At 41.7% G+C, this 17961-nt stretch overlaps 1 protein-coding gene across 5 annotated transcripts in view; it reads right to left on the bottom strand.

Annotated features, from left to right (window-relative positions):
- Positions 1-17961, bottom strand: part of EPAS1 (endothelial PAS domain protein 1) — a 150877-nt gene that overhangs the window by 120994 nt on the left and 11922 nt on the right. The window contains exon 1 of one of the 5 annotated variants that reach the window (XM_073339111.1): positions 13461-13496. The exons of the other annotated variants lie outside the window; for them this stretch is intronic. Within the exon in view, the coding sequence (XP_073195212.1) occupies positions 13461-13481 (21 nt within the window). The 5' untranslated portion in view covers positions 13482-13496. Of the gene's footprint in view, positions 1-13460; positions 13497-17961 lie in introns of those variants that run through there. 5 annotated transcript variants of the gene reach the window in all.

The raw sequence follows: 17961 nt of genomic DNA, 5'->3' as shown, positions 1-17961 counted from the left end.
AGAAATAAAAAATGGCTTTCACCAGTTTTGCGTGCAGCATAAGTTGTCATTACATAATCATAAGGGCACTACCCCGACTGTGGAGGGTATAAATGAAGATAAGAAAATAAGGGTAACAATCCCTTCTTTTAAAATTTGTTTCAGTTATACGATACTACAAATTTTAGGACCATTAGGACCAAACTTCAAGTGTGTTTGGTTTTTTAAATTTTATTTTACAGTGTATACATTTTCCTCTCTCTTCCAGGAAGACACAGATATACTAAAATAAGATGTAAAATAAATGAAGCAAACACAAGTATCTTTTCTTAGTTATTACCAACTAACGTTGGTTTAAGCCAACATTCTTCTGTAAGACTAAACTGGGGTGGGCAAACCTTTTGGCCCGAGGGCCACATCTGGATATGGAAATTGTATGGCGGGCTATAAATCCTCAAGAAATTGGGGCTTGGTGTGCGGGCTCCAGCTGGGGGTGCAGACTCTGGGGTGGGGCCAGAAATGAGGAGTTCAGGGTGTGGGAGGGGGTGGCGGGTTGGGGCAGGGGGTTGGGGTGCAGGGGGGGTGAGGGCTCCAGCTGGGGCTGAGCAGTTAGGGGTGCAGGAGGGTGCTCCAGGCTGGGACCGAGGGGTTCAGAGGGTTGGAGGGGGATCAGGGCTGGGGCAGGGGGTTGGGGCATGGGAGGAGGTCAGGGATGCAGGCTCTGGGCAGCGCTTACCTCAAGCAGCTCCCAGAAGCAGCAGCATGTCCCTCCTCCAGCTCCTACGTGGAGGCACAGCCAGGCAGCTCTGCACGCTGCCCTCTCCGCAGGTGCTTGGGGTGGGGGTAGCATATAAAGCCCCATGGCTGCCCCTACATGTAGGAGCCGGAGGGGGAACATGCTGCTGCTTCCAGGAGCTGCGCAGAGTGGGGCAAGCCCCTGACCCTGCTCCCCAGCTGGAGTGCCATAGCGGGGCAAGCCCCAGACCCCGCTCCCCAGCGGGAGCTCAAAAGCCAGATTAAAACGTTGGGAGGGTTGGATGCAGCCCCCGGGCCGCAGTCTGCCCACCCCTGGACTAAACCCTAAAGTCCCCACCGTCACAACACATTTTGATTGTGCTGATACTTCCTTGCTGAGAAGCCCAAACTGCAATCATTTACATCTTTTTCTGAGACTACTCACATGCATGTTTTCAGGATCAGGCCTTTAAAACGAACTGGGCATTGACCAGACCAAGTGCACAGCTACACAAGAAGCAAGGAAATATTATGCAAGACCACAGGAAGTTAGAGGAGACAGTATTCTGGGCAGACCTGGCAAGAAGTCTGTGTGAACTTCAGCTAACAAGCAAACTTTGGTCATAGGCGCCAAATTCAGCAGAGAGCATTCCCAATGCTGCAAAGGAGAACACTGCACGTTTCTGCCAGTAGGCTACACTCCAGGACATTATGTACCTGATGGGACTCAGGTTTTTGTGTGCTTTTTGCTAAGTCTTAACTTATTTTTAAAATTTTGAGAATATTTTCATTCAATATATGTTAGGAATAGCTAAAGGCTTGTTTTCATGGCTGTCCTAACAGACCACTACTACTTCTGCTCCTTATAATTTTAGCTACAGTAAGTGGCCTACAAAGGAAACCTTTTGGCAATAGCTCTCTTTTTTCACCCCACGTCTCTCTCTCTCTCTACTTAAAGATTATTTCCTTTGTAAGAACCAAATCCTCCATCCCTTACTCAGGAAAAACATCAGATGAAGTCCATGTGAGTTTTGCTTGAATAAGGACTGCAGGATTTGGTCCTAATCCTGCAAATTTTGATTACCTGGTAGTATAACGAAGGAAAGATATTTTCTTCTTTGTTAATGGTTTATCTTTAAAACATTGATGACAAAGTGTTTGAGGTGGGAAGTTCCATTTTGATTTGCACACGTGGCCAAATAAAAAACACTGCATACTAAAGTGTCACACAGCACAAAACAATTGTGACATGTACAGTCTATTGGAATTCTCAGTAGACTCCATTTTATATTTCCAACCGCCATCTAAACAACAATAGCTCTCTTCCTCTGGCAAATACACAATGAAATACACACAAACAATAGCACTGCCATGAAGAGAGGATTCTGAGAAATATGTTACTTGAGTAGTAGATCTGGATTGCCAAGCTTGCACAAAGTTGATTAAAACTGTTTCCATCATGACTGTTGTTTAAATAAAGTAAATATCAAACATACACAAATCCTAACCATAGATTGCCATCTGCCCTGTAGTACACTCATAAAGAGGTTCCCATAACCTGCCACTTTTGCAAACTCAATTAAACCAGCAATACAGAAAAATGAAAATGGCATTGGTTACAATGCCTGCACTGTTACACTGGTGTAACAATAACCAACAGGAATCATGAACATGACCACAAATCACAAATGAATACAACTGGACCACTCCAACCAAAAATAGCCCTTTCCAAACAAGGATTAAATTGTTTTGTGCCAGGTATCAGATTCCCCAGATAGCATATCCACTGTCACTCTTGGAACTTCTGGATCCACAACTGTAGTTGTTGAGAAGTTAATTTCCTATTCCAAATGAAGACCACAATTCCATTTCAAAATGAAGACACAGCTTTGATGGGACTACTTATGTCTTAAAGTTAAGCATGTACTGCAGCACTTGATCATGGTCACAGTATTAAACACCTTCCAGGATTCAATCTTAATATTCCAGCTAAGAAAACCAATTAGCTTTCATCTATACATGATGGCCATGCTGTTCTCTCCCACTAGGAATAACCTTCCACTCAAAATTAAGGGGTAACAAATCATCACAATCACACAAGACAGAGTAAGAGGGATGCTTCCAGATTCAAATATCTTCAAACATTTGTTCAAAAGATCAAAGCTCCAGCACACTGAAGTTCCTCCTGAAATGCCAAAAACAAGGAAAAGTACTTTACCCGCATCCACTTCTAGCAGATGCCAAATGGCAAGATGAGCCAAGTGCAAATGATACTCAATGATGATACTATCACTGTTGTATAAAAGATCAAAATGGAAACTCCTCTATGGCTGCTTGATCTTCTATTAAAATTATTATGATTTTTTTTAAAATCACTGACAAGAATGTTAGGTGTCAAGCCAGCTGAAATCACTGTATAGTCATAATTTATATGGTTCATTCTTAGCTGTGATTTGGCACAAACTAGAATACACCTGCCACCAAAGACTAAAACTCGTTACTTTCTCTTTGGGGAAAATGTATCTTATTTGTTTCCAAATACCCAAATTTATATCACTAAGTGGCAGCCTTTTGTTTTTTCTTCAGATGCTATCATATCATATCTTATTCAATATCTTAAATATTGCAGCAATTCTCGGCACCAGAGCAAGTGGAATGCTTTTTTTTTTTTTAAAGGCCACACATGACACATTAAAACAAATTTGTCCACAAAGTTTTTTCCTCCTTAAACTTTGATAAATTAAAATCCACTTCCTGCACAAGTAACAAAAAAAAACAAACCCCGATATTTGTTCTTCATTCCTCATACCTTACACAGCATATAACAATTTTGTTGGCTTAAACCACCAGTAAATAGGAGAGAGACACAAATGGAATTATTGCTAAATTACCACTTGAGGGGGATGAGTTATACTTAATCTAAACTTACATGGGGCTTTCTTTAGTATTGCATCTATTATTTAAGCCTCAATCTTACAAACAGTTATGCAACTGTTTAACTTTACACATCAGTTCATGTTGACTACAGTATAAATATTCACATGTCTAAAGTTACACAGATGCGTAACTGTTTGTAGGATTGGAGTGGTTAGTTTGTAAACTTTTGGGCCAGGGACCATCTTTCTGTTGTATGTCTTTTGCCATGGGCAAGGGAGAAATTTTCCAAACCCCTAAATGGGGAGCAGGCTGTGGCTTTAACTGCTCAGTTGCTCCCAAGTAACTCAGCGGTGGGAGCTGCCATGTGGATTTCCCTAATGCAGCTTCACAAGGTGGAGGGGTGCTTCTTACTCCTCACCCCTAATCCTAACTCTATGTTATGTCTAGTTACAATCTAGCCCCAAATGGTTCTAGTTCCCAACCTCTATGCAGCAGCAAGGGAGGGGCTATGTATATGAGAGCTTTAATTCTTCTCCTTGTCCCCACTTATTGAGGGGATTAATGTGAAAGGAGTGAGCAAGGTTAAGAATCTTGATATCAGTTTTGATCATGTCTTTTCATACAAAGCTCCATGTGTTCAGACATGGTATGAAAGTGCTTTTTTCTATTGAACAATTTGCACCAGATTTTCATACTAATTGTTATTTGTACTACTATGCTATATACACATAGGAAGAAAGTCACAACAACAGAGATCTATTATTATTATTTATAAGAACAGCCATATTGGACCAGACCAATTGTCCATCTAGCCCAATATCCTGTCATCTGACAGTTGCCAATGCCAGATGCTTCAGAACAGTGACTCTCAACCTTTCCAGACTACTGTACCCCTTTCAGGAGTCTGATTTGTCTTGGATACCCTCAGATTTCACCTCACTTAAAAACTACTTGCTTACAAAAATCAGACAAAAACATAAAAGTGTCACAGCATACAATTATTGAAAAATTGATTACTTTCTCATTTTGTCTGTATGAAATTTAGTTTGTACTGACTTTTCTAGTGCTTTTTGTTAGCCTGTTGTAAAACTAGGCAAATATCTAGATGAGTTGATGTACCCTGGAAGACTTCTGCATACCCCTCGGGGTACACACCTAACCTAGTTGAGAACCACTGCTTCAGAGGGAATGAACAGAACAGGTAATCATCAAGTGATCCATTCCCTGTCGCCGATTCCCAGCTTCTGGCAAACAGAGGCTAAGGACACTTCAGAGCATGATTTTGCTTCCCTGCCCATCCTGGCTAATAGCCATTGATGGACCTGTCCTCCACGAACTTATCTAGTTCTTTTTTGAAGCCTGTTATAGTCTTGCCCTTCACAACATCCTCTGGCAAAAAGTTCAACAGGTTGACTGTGCGTTGTGTGAAAAAAATACTTCCTTTTGTTCATTTTAAACCTCCTGCCTATTCATTTCATTTGGTGACCCCCTAGTTCTTGTGTTATGAAAAGGAGTAAATAACACTTCCTTATTTATTTTCTCCACACCAGTCATGATTTTATGGACTTCTATTAAATCTCCCCTTAGTCATCTCTTTTCCAAGCTGAAAAGTCCCAGTCTTATTAATCTCTCCTCACATGCAAGCTGTTCTATACACCTAAACATTTTTGTTGCCCTTTTCTGTACCTTTTCCAATTCCAATATAGCTTTTTTGAGATGAGGCGATCAGATCTGCATACAGTATTCAAGATGTGGACATAACATGTATTTATATAGAGGAAACATGATATTTTCTGTCTTGTTATTTATCCCTTTCCTAATGATTCCTAACATTCTGTTCACTTTTTTGACTGCCACTGCACATTGAGTGGATGTTTTCAGAGAACTATCCACAGTGATTCCAAGATCTCTTTCTTGAGTGGTAAGAGTTAATTTAGACCCCATCATTTTATCCATATATAGTTGGGATTATGTTTTCCAATGGGCATTACCGGTACTTTGCATTTATCACATTGAATTTCAATTGCCATTTTGTTGCCCAGTCACCCACTTTTATGAGATACCTTTGTAACTCTTCGCAGTCTGCTTGGATTTAACAATCTTGAGTAATTTTGTATCATCTGCAAATTTTACCACCTCACTGTTTACTCCCTTTTCCAGATCACTTATCAAAATGTTGAACAGTACTGGTCCCAGTACCGACCCCAGGGGGGCACCACTATTTACCTCTCTCCATTCTGAAAACTAACCATTTATTCCTATCCTTTGTTTCCTATTTTTTAACCAGTTACTGATCCATGATGGGACCTTCCTTCTTATCCCATGACAGCTTACTTTGCTTGAGAGTCTTTGGTGAGGGACTTTGTCAAAGGCTTTCTGAAAATCTAAGTACACTATATCCACTGGACCCCCCTTGTCCACATGCTTGTTGAACCCCTCTCCCCTCCCAAAGAATTCTAGTAGATTGGTGAGGCATGATTTCCCTTTACAAAAACCATGTTGACTCTTCCCAACTCAACTATGTGTTAATTCTGCTCTTTACTATAGTTTCAACCAATTTGTCTGATACTGAAGTAGGCTCTGGAGCCTTTTTTAAAAATTGGCATCACATTAGCTATCCTCTAGTCATGTGGTACAGAGGCTGGGTTAAATGATAGGTTACATACCACAGTTAGTATTTCTGTAATTTCACATTTGAGTTCCTTCAGAACTCTTGGGTGAATACCATCTGGTCCCGGTAACTTATTACTGTTTAGTTTCTCAATCTGTTCCAAAAGCTCCTCTAAGGACACCTCAATCTGGCACAGTTCCTCAGATTTGTTCTCTAAAAAGAATAGCTGGGAGTGTTCCTGACATCCTCACCACTCTGCCTAGAGGCTCAACTAAAACACCTTGAAACAGAATGATATCTCCTGCACAACTATTTTAAAACTACCCTGACCTTTCCATGTATATTTCCCTGGCTTTAGTTCAAATCCCTCTCATTGCTTCAGGTACATTTGGGGCTGCTCATCTACCTGTCCTGTGATGAAATATTATATAACAACAACAACGGGTTTGTCATCTCAAAGATATGTTCATTGTTTTCTGATCCCTTGCCACTTCCCTCACTAAATGTCTCCTAAATTGCTCAAGGTACCTAATCTGTACATTGATCCTAAATTCCGTCTAAGCTAGGCTGTGGAGAGGAAAGATTCCTCTCCCCCAGCCACGGGCCCAACCCAGTCCAGCCACAGCCACTGGAGAGACGCCCCTCCCCTGGCCCCAACTGAGCCCCGTGAGAAAGGTGCCTCTCCTGCCTTAGAGCTGCTGCGGTGTGGGGAGGTACCCCTCCTCCTCCAGCCCAGGTGGTACTGCAGAGAGAGAGAGCTGGGGGGAGTCCTCTCTCCCTGCCATAGCCCTCGGGCAGCCTGTACCCCAAAGCCCTCATCCTCAGCCCCACCCCAGAGCCTGCACCCCCCAGCTAGAGTCCTCACGCTTCCTGCACCCCAACCCTCTGCCCCAGCCCTGAGTCCCTTCCCACACTCTGAACCCCTCGGCCCCACCCCCACCACATGAATTTTGTTTTGTGCACATAACAAAATTCATTCCGCACATGGGTGGGAAAAATTAGAGGGAACACTGCATTGATCTTATAACATAAGGGCCAAATTCATACGAGATGCAAATGGTGGTGTAAATTACTTATAAGTAGGTGTATTTTATACATTGAGGGATAGCAGGAAAAACAATTAGCAAGATAGCATAAGAAGGCAGTAAGGTAACATAGGCCCCACTATTTTATTTGACCTTCTTGTTAATTATTCTTATTTAGAAGTCCCAACCAAGGTAGGGATTTCATTGTGCTGGGCAGAGAAAGTCCCTACTAAAAAATTTTCAATTTAAATAGACATGACCAACAAAGGGTAGAAATGATGATGTGTTACTACCCCTTTTACAGGTGGAAAGCTGAGGCACAAAGCAATTAACTAAATTTCCAGAGATCACACAGGAAGTTAGTGGCAGCACCAGAAACCAAACTCAGATTTCCTGAGTCGCTATCCAGACCCTTAATCAGGGATCTTCCTCGCTACAAAAGTTTAGTTGCTTTTCCTGCCATATTCACTCCATTTTAATCCCTCAACAAGTAATTTACACCCTACTTAGCAGCATGCAACTTATACCAGAAGTTACATCACCTCTGAATTTGGCCCTTGAGCATTTAATTCCAAACATCTGACTGTAATTTAAGAAAGTTCAATGGATGATGCCTGTTCTTGATAAGGGACAATTTTTGCTCTAGGAAGTGCAGACCCTCCCTAGTTCCATTTGATCCAACCCTTCCCCACCCCCCCACCACAAAGACCTTTCCTGAAGAACCAGCCTTCTGGCTGTGGTAAATATGGCTGTTTCTGGAGCCTGTCAGGGTTTATCTTGTATCAGTCAAAGGGGCTGCCAGAAACAGAGACTGGTGTACTCCTTTCATAGTGCTTCCGGCACTGAGCCAATGTCAGAGCAAAGAACTGAGTTCAGAGTTGAAATTCACAAAATGACATCCTCAGCTTGCAGATCCTCATTTTGACATGGCTCTGGATTGGCTGGTTACATGGTTAATAAACAGTGTTTTTCTATGGGTAATAATGTTTCTAAACAGCAGTATTAAGTTTCCCTGCAAACATCTGTACCTGCTTATATTCCACTTTCAGGTTAGTACATGCCTATGTAAATAGGGTATTCTCTTTTTCTGAATCATTTGTAGAATATATAGCTCTACTGTGTAAAAACCTGTGGCAATGTTAAGACAACTTGATAGCAGAAAGGATGTTTTCATAGAAATACCCCTCTGCTTAGTAATGGCAATAACATATCCATCAAATCACTTTAAGAGGAAAATACAATAACTGTAAGAAAATAAAAGTCTTCAGTTATAACAACAATGTTATCACAGCTGTAGCACTGAAGAGTTCATCAGGGGCTGAACAAAGCTGCCAGAGAGAGGTTCTGCTGTCAGACTAAAAACAGTGATCCAGCAACTTTGGGTTAGCATTTTAAGAGCACGGGTTTATTTGTCAAAATCAGTGTCAAGTGAGAAAGATGCTGTGTCAAAACCAAACACCAACATTTTCTTAACTGCAGGAACCACACTGACCCACTAGAGCCAGATGTTGCCTTCAGTGTGACCACAAAAAGAGGATCTCCTCCATGCACAGAGCTCACCTATCCTATGTGGAGGGGTCAGCTGCCTCCACTGACTTTCCCCAGGCGGCACTTGGTTAGAACTGGCTTCAGAGAAGGGTGGGAAGTGGCTGGGTTGGCCACCTGGAGATTCCCTGGGAAAAGCAGCACAGTCCTTGTCCCATGGATCCTCCTTTATGGCAGGGATCCTCATTAAAAGGGGGAATCATAGATTCATAGATACTAAGGTTAGAAGGGACCATTATGATCATCTACTCTGACCTCCTGCACAACGCAGGCCACAGAAATTCACCCACCCACTCCTGCGAAAAACCTCTCACCTATGTCTGAGCTATTGAAGTCCTCAAATCATGGTTTAAAGACTTCAAGGAGCAGAGAATCCTCCAGCAAGTGACCCATGCCCCATGCTACAGAGGAAGGCGAAAAACCTCCAGGGCCTCTTCCAATCTGCCCTGGAGGAAAATTCCTTCCTGACCCCAAATATAGCGATCAGCTAAACCCTGAGCATATGGGCAAGATTCACCAGCCAGATACGACAGAAAATTCTTTCCTGGGTAACTCAGATCCCACCCCATCTAACATCCCATCACAGGCCATTAGGCCTATTTACTATGAATATTTAATTACCAAAAACATGCCATCTCCTCCATAAACTTATCGAGTTTAATCTTAAAGCCAGATAGATCTTTTGCCCCCACTACTTCCCTTGGAAGGTTATTCCAAAACTTCACTCCTCTGATGGTTAGAAACCTTCATCTAATTTCAAGTCTAATCTTCCTGGTGGCCAGTTTATATCCATTTGTTCTTGTGTCCACATTGGTACTGAGCTTAAATAATTCCTCTCCCTCTCCGGTATTTATCCCTCTGATATATTTATAGAGAGCAATCATATCTCCCCTCAACCTTCTTTTAGTTAGGCTAAACAAGCCAAGCTCCTTGAGTCTCCTTTCATAAGACAAGTTTTCCATTCCTCGGATCATCCTAGTAGCCCTTCTCTGTACCTGTTCCAGTTTGAATTCATCCTTCTTAAACATGGGAGACCAGAACTGCACACAGTATTCCAGGTGAGGCCTCACCAGTGCCTTGTATATCGGTACTAAAACCTCTTTATGCCTATTGGAAATACCTCTCCTGATGCATCCCAAGACCGCATTAGCTTTTTTCACAGCCATATCACATTGGCGGCTCATAGTCATCCTATGATCAACCAATACTCCAAGGTCCTTCTCCTCCTCCGTTACTTCTAATTGATGCATCCCCAGCATATAACTAAAATTCTTGTTATTAATCCCTAAATGCATGACCTTACACTTCTCACTATTAAATTTCATCCTATTACTATTACTCCAGTTTACAAGGTCATCCAGATCCTTCTGTATGATATCCCTGTCCTTCTCTACATTGGCAATGCCTCCCAGCTTTGTATCATCCGCAAACTTTATTAGCACACTCCCACTTTTTGTGCTGAGGTCAGTAATAAAAAGATTAAATAAGATTGGTCCCAAAACCGATCCTTGAGGAACTCCACTGGTAACCTCCCTCCAGCCTGACAGTTCACCTTTCAGTAGGACCCGCTGTAGTCTCCCCTTTAACCAATTCCTTATCCACCTTTCAATTTGCATATTGATCCCCATCTTTTCCAATTTAACTAATAATTCCCCATGTGACACAGTATCAAACACCTTACTGAAATCTAGGTAAATTAGATCCACTGAGTTTCCTTTGTCTAAAAAATCTGTTGCTTTCTCAAAGGAGGAGATCAGGTTGGTTTGGCACGATCTACCTTTTGTAAAACCATGTTGTATTTTGTCCCATTTACCATTGACTTCAATGTCTTTAACTACCTCCTCCTTCAAAAATTTTTTCCAAGACTTTGCATACTACAGATGTCAAACTAATAGGCCTATAAGTTACCTGGATCACTTTTTTTCCGTTTCTTAAAAATAGGAACTATGTTAGCAATTCTCCAATCATACGGTACAACCCCTGAGTTTACAGATTCATTAAAAATTCTTGCTAATGAGCTTGCAATTTCATGTGCCAATTCCTTTAATATTCTTGGATGAAGATTATCTGGGCCCCCCGATTTAGTCCCATTAAGGTTGCAAGGTCCAACTCTACTTGACTTTTAGCCTGTCTCACTTTATCCCTACATGTTCTGACCTCAATAAGGTAGCTTTCCTTGCTGATCCCTCCCAACTTCCACTCCCTGTATGCTTTCTGCTTTTTCTTAATCACCTCTCTGAGATGCTTGCTCATCCAGCTTGGTCTACAACTCCTGCCTATGAATTTTTTCCCCTTTCTTGGGATGCAGGCTTCCGATAGCTTCTGCATAAATAATCCCAGGCCGCCTCTACCTTTAGATCCATAAGTTCTTCAGTCCAATTCACTTCCTTAACTAATTTCCTTAATTTTTGAAAGTCAGTCCTTTTGAAATCAAAAACCCTAGTCGCAGATTTATTTTTGTTAATCCTTCCGTTCAGTTTGAACTGAATTAGCTCATGATCACTTGAACCAAGATTGTCCCCTACAACCATTTCTTCTATGAGGTCCTCACTACTCACCAAAACCAAATCTAAAATGGCATCCCCTCTAGTCAGTTCAGCAACTACTTGATGAAGGAATCCATCAACTATTGCATCTAGGAAAATCTGAGCCCTGTTATTATTACTAGCACTCGTCCTCCAGTCTATATCTGGGAAGTTAAAGTCTCCCGTGATCACACAGTTACCATTAGTATTTACTTCATTAAAAACATTAAAAAGGGCTCTATCCATATCCAAATTAGATCCTGACAGTCTATAGCACACCCCAAGCACTGTCCCAGGGGAGGCTCTAATAGTTTTCTTCCCCAATGTAATTTTTGCCCAGACGGACTCTGTCTTATCCATTCCATCGCTTCTTATTTCTTTACATTCTACCTCATCCTTGATAGACAGTGCTACTCCACCACCATTGCCTTTATTTCGGTCTTTCCTAAACAGCACAGACCCTTCAATACCTGTACTCCAGTTTCTGTTATCCCTATAATATCTGGTTTCACTTCCTGCACCAGTAGCTCTAGTTCCTCCATTTTGTTACCGAGGCTCCTCGCATTGATGTACAAACATCTTAATTTTTGCTGTTTGGCCTCACTCACATTCTGTACCCCATTAGGCACGGTTATTCTACAGCCAGTATAACCTATTAGACTGGTATCCACACTGCCCTTCCTCCTTATATACATTCTCCTACCCACGGCTGTATCCTTTCTTACTTTGTTTTCTTCCCTCTCAATGCTAAAATCCGGCGTGGAGATTACCTGGACATCTCCCAACCATCTCCCCCAAATTCCTAGTTTAAAGCTCTCTTAATCATTTGTGCCAATCTCCATCCTAGAAGTCTATTTCCTTCCCTATTCAGATGAAGTCCATCCCGAGAGAACTGTCCTCTGTCCATGAATGCCTCCCAATGGCCATACATCCCAAAGCCCTCCTTATAGCACCACTGCCTAAGCCATCTGTTGATAGTCATAATTTTGTCACACCTTTGTTGCCCTTCTCTAGGAACAGGCAAAATCCCACTAAAGATTACCTGAGCCTCGATTTCCTTAAGCGTCTTCCCCAGCCTAGCATAGTCTCCCTTAATACTTTCTGGCGAGAGTCTAGCCATATCATTTGTTCCTACATGAAGGATAATTAGGGGATTCTTTCCTGCTCCCTTTAGGATCCTCTTCAACCTCAGAGCAGCCAGAACCAGATGTAATCAGGGGCACAAGGCCTTCGTGCTGACGACCCTCCCTTCCTGGGAATCAGTGGGGTTTAGTGGCAGACTTTACAGTTCATTCCTACAGGGCAGCGGGCAGGGAGAGAGGCAGGAAGGGGCAGCCAGCACATCCCTCGGCCCACACTGCTTCCCGCAGCCCCCATTGGCCTGGAGCAGTGAACCTTGGCCAGTGGGAGTGGCGATCGGCCGAACCTGCAGACGCTGAAGGTAAATAAACCATCCCGGCTCACCAGCGGATTTCTCTGATGGACCGCGTGCCAAAAGTTGCCGATCCCTGATCCCCTTAGTAAAATCCATGCCATAGTGATCACTAATTTTTTCATTCCAATAAAAGTACTGCCTTAAAAACTCATAGCACAATATAGCCCTCAGATCCAAATCCTGGAGTCCTTTACTCAGAACTTACCCAAGCAAAGCTTCCATTACCCAAATAAGTTCTGAATTCAAGACGTCACCCTACAATTCTGTGCATCATTTTACTAATCAGAAGACTATTTACAAAGCCTTCTTGCTCCTATTGAATTCAGTGGGAGCAGCAGCAAGCCAGTACTATATGTAGTTATCTCGTGGGCTCCAATAAGTGGAATTATATCCTCTATATGAGACTGACAATGATCAAGAACGCTCCCAGACTACTGCACTGGGCAGCACAGTATGGGGAGGAGGTGACCAGCCCTCTGTGGAAAAAGAAGTGGTTCAGGACTATTTTTAGAAAATCTGGACCAGCACAAGTCCATGGGGCCGGATGCGCTGCATCGGAGGGTACTAAAGGAGTTGGTGGATGTGATTGCAGAGCCATTGGCCATTATCTTTGAAAACTCATGGCGATCGGGGGAGGTCCCAGATGACTGGAAAAAGGCTAATGTAGTGCCCACCTTTAAAAAAGAGAAGGAGGAGGATCCGGGGAACAACAGGCCAGTCAGCCTCACCTCAGTCTCTGGAAAAATCATGGAGCAGGTCCTCAAGGAATCAATTCTGAAGCACTCAGAGGAGAGGAAAGTGATCAGGAACAACCAGCATGGATTCACCAAGGGAAAGTCATGCCTGACTAATCTAATTGCCTTCTATGATGAGATAACTGGCTCTGTGGATGAAGGGAAAGCAGTGGACATGTTATTCCTTGATTTTAGCAAAGCTTTTGATATGGTCTCCCACAGTATTCTTGCCAGCAAGTTAAAGAAGTATGGGTTGGATGAATGGACTGTAAGGTGGATAGAAAGCTGGCTAGATCGTCAGGCTCAACGCATAGTGATCAATGGCTCCGTGTCTAGTTGGCAGCTGATATCAAGCGGAGTGCCCCAAGGGTCAGTCCTGGGGCCGGTTTTGTTCAATATCTTCATTAATGATCTGGAGGATGGCGTAGATTGCACCCTCAGCAAGTTTGCAGATGACACTAAACTGGGAGGAGTGGTAGATACGCTGGAGGGTAGAGATAGGATACAGAGGGACCTAGACAAATTAGAGGATTGGGCCAAAAGAAATCTGATGAGGTTCAACAAGGACAAGTGCAGAGTCCTGCACTAAGGATGGAAAAATCCCATGCACCACTACAGACTAGGGACCGAATGGCTAGGCAGCAGTTCTGCAGAAAAGGACCTAGGGGTTACAGTGGACGAGAAGTTGGATATGAGTCAACAGCGTGCCCTTGTTGCCAAGAAGGCTAATGGCATTTTGGGCTGTATAAGTAGGGGCACTGCTAGCAGATCAAGGACGTGATTGTTCCCCTCTATTCGACATTGGTGAGGCCTCATCTGGAGCACTGTATCCAGTTTTGGGCCCCACACTACAAGAAGGGTGTGGAAAAATTGGAGACAGTCCAGCAGAGGGCAACAAAAATGATGAGAGGACTGGAACACATGACTTATGAGGAGAGGCTGAGGGAACTGGGATTGTTTAGTCTGCAGAAGAGAAGAATGAGGGAGGATTTGATAGCTGCTTTCAACTACTTGAAAGGGGGTTCCAAAGAGGATGGATCTAGACTGTTCTCAGTGGTACCAGATGACAGAAGAAGGAGTAATGGTCTCAAGTTGCAGTGGGGGAGGTTTAGGTTGGATATTTGGAAAAAAACTTTTTCACAAGAGGGTGGTGAAGCACTGGAATGCATTACCTAGGGAGGTGGTGGAATATCCTTCCTTTGAGGTTTTTAAGGCCTGGCTTGACAAAGCCCTGGCTGGGATAATTTTAGTTGGGGATTGGTCCTGCTTTGAGCAGGGAGTTGGACTAGATGACCTCCTGAGGTCCCTTCTAACCCTGATATTCTATGATTCTATGATTGTACAATAGTAGTATATAAAATCTAATTAGACACAACAACCTCATATATTGTGCCACAGAAAATGCTTTAGAGTGTGAAGCAAGTTGCAGTTAGAATTAAAATTATTGTGATGGCTTAAGTTTGATCTGTAAGCACTAACACATTTTCCATTATTTATAAAGCCAGTCAAATTACTGTATTTTAATGTCACATCAAAGATCTTCAAAGTCACTGTGACAATAAGCAGAGTTGATAATGTCAAGAATTCACTCATACAGAGGGTAATATAATTGTGAATGCACAGGCCTTGGAGATTCACTGATAATAACTGGAGTGTTATAACAAGAGTGATATTTAAAGGATTGGTCTGTGGTTTATCATACAAATGCATTGTTAAATGCAAGTGAAAATGAACTGAGCATTACTCAGAGATTAAGTGCAGTGACTATGCTACCATTTATTGTGGCCATTATGTTCCTCTGGTGAAATAAAATACAGGGAATCTTGTTCCATTACATTTATAAAAGCTCCTTCATAACCACTAACATGTGATCTTCATACTTCTCCATCTTAATACTAAGTAAAGATTTGTTGTGCAAGTGCACAAATGTGTGTTCTAAAGGTAAACTACAGTATATCGACTATTTAAGTGCTATTAAACCCATTCATTTCAAAATTCTCATGACCATCAAGTGATTTTTCCACTGTGTGCACACACAAAAAAATTAATTAATTAAAGGCTCCAAGAACATAAAATTGCAAGGGCTTTATGCTGCAGGAAAATGAGCGTAATAATGCACATTAGTTTTCATGAAATATTGTAGATTATTTCAAGTAGACAGTAGCTGTTTTGTAAATTACAGTGTACTATGTACAAGAAAACCTATTTTAGGGGATTGACAAAAATTGGTTCTTAAAGAAAGTGGTCTCCTAAATAAATGGTGGATACCAGATGTACTAAGTATGTTTGTGGATACTATTGTACCAGGTTTCCTATGGCAGTAACTTACTTAAGAAAGGTAGCCATTTGTATAAGTATGAGAATAAGTATTGTATGAAGTAGATTTGTTTGCTTGTTTGCATTCCTAGAAACTAAATCTAGAATTATTAGTCTATCTTTTAATTATTTAGAAACTTTGTAATGTTTATTCATTAACTTTGCACTATTTTTCTTCATCTTGCATGCCTCAACATTCAGAAACCATATTCAGCAGCAAATGATGTTCATGTATCTTTAATGCTATGCTTATAATCATATTTGTTTTATCTTTTAACAACAATAATGAAAATATTCATATATTCTAAGGGCTGAACGGACCATAACGATGATCTAGAACAGTGGTTCTCAAACTTTTGTTTTTTGCGGACCACTAGAAAATTGCTGAGGGTCTCGGCGGACCACTTAGTGATCTTTCCAAATGTTGTTTGTACTAGTAGCTAACTACTGTAAAGTGCTTCAGATAAAAGTGCTATATAAAAAAATCCATAATAATAATTAAAGTTTTTTTGATCTACAAATAAAAGCATACAACTCATATTTTCATATCGGTAGTCTTTACCTTTCTAATGCAATGGATGTGCCCTCTCTCCCCCACCGCGGCAGCCCCCAAGCTGAGGAGGAGGGCTGTTTCTCTCCAGCAGCCCCAGCCCTGGAGCTGGGGAAAGTCCCCTCTTTCTTTGGCCACCACAGTCCTGCACATCCCAAATTCCCCCCACCCCTTCTTCTCACCCCACTGCCCCCTCCCACCTACCCTCTATTCCCCCCAAGGCCACCACCTCAGCTTACATGTGCATCTTCTCCAGGGTCCAGGCACCTAATTAGTGGAACCACGGCTGTGCAGCTCCACTAATTAGGTGGGTGGCCCTTCATTTTCTTGTGTGCAGCCACCCAGGCGCGCACCTTAGAGGGAACTATCCGCGGACCATCTGAATGGAGCTCGGACCACAGTTTGAGAACCTCTGATCAAGACTGACCTCCTGCATAACACGGTCCAAAGATGCTCACCCAATAATTTCTGCATCAAACCTCCTGTCTTCTGTTTGAGAGACTGCATACCTTTTAGAAAGACATTGTGTCCTGACTCAAAACTGCAAGTGATGGAGAATCCACATCCTTAAGTTAGTTGTTCTAATGGTTAATTACAAATTTGTGCCTTATTTCCAATCTTAATTTGTCTATCTTCAGCCTCCAAATATGTTTTCAGACTCAGATAATGGGGTGCTTAAATATTTACAATACATAATGTTCATATTTTATTGGTTGCAAGGAAGTTTCTAACAATTCTGCTAATTTTATTACCACATATACCTTCAGACTGCTAGCTAATGATAATTTAATGCAGTTACTTGAAGTTTGTAGATACTGCTTAATTTTAAAAAATCTTCATGTATCTAATTTTATCTTTTCCTTAGACAATACAATTGTATTTTCTAAAATGAGAAGCGACAGTTCAAAATCCATTGTTAAGGAAAAGGCTTTTAAAAGAAATGTCAATTAAGTATGTGCAACTGACATATCCAAATGTATAAAAACACTGTAGTATTCTAGTTTCTGATCCTGCCACATGCTGCACAATAGGAAGAAAAGAACAGGAAAGGAGTCAATGGAAAGCCAATGAAGTCACAGTAGAAGTTGAAGGTGCTGATTAATTTAGAGAGGTGCACAACATTTCACATCATTAGGTACCTAATTCAGACTTTTTATTTTCTGAAAAACAATTATAAAGACCCAGTAGCTAACAGATAGTGAAAAAAAAAATGAGTGACTAATTTATATAGCATCTCTCATGAATATCAGTACACTACAGAGTATAGTATGCACAGGGATTGAAGCGGATTGTGGCAACTATTCTACACCATCAAAAACCACACAACTTCATTTGGTCAAAATGATCATCTAGTTGTGTTCCTGTCCAACTGGGAGAACAGGCATCCAGCTGCCTTTGGAATGAATAGACTTCAAATTGCTGTTGGAGATGATACATTGAAAGAGTTGAAGAACTACTCATAACATGCAATCGTCATATAATATGAAGGTTGATCATCAAAGCAACAGCCCAACAACAAGAAAGAAAACCCAATACTTACATTGCTCATGTTATTAAAATGAAAGCTTACGGAAATTTAAGTTGACACTCTATCCTTTTTATAAGAAATAATCAATTAAAACGGTTTCC

This window comes from Lepidochelys kempii, chromosome 3 (assembly GCF_965140265.1).
Source record: "Lepidochelys kempii isolate rLepKem1 chromosome 3, rLepKem1.hap2, whole genome shotgun sequence".
Taxonomy (NCBI): Eukaryota; Metazoa; Chordata; order Testudines; family Cheloniidae; genus Lepidochelys; species Lepidochelys kempii.
This window is presented reverse-complemented; position numbering and strand designations above follow the sequence as displayed.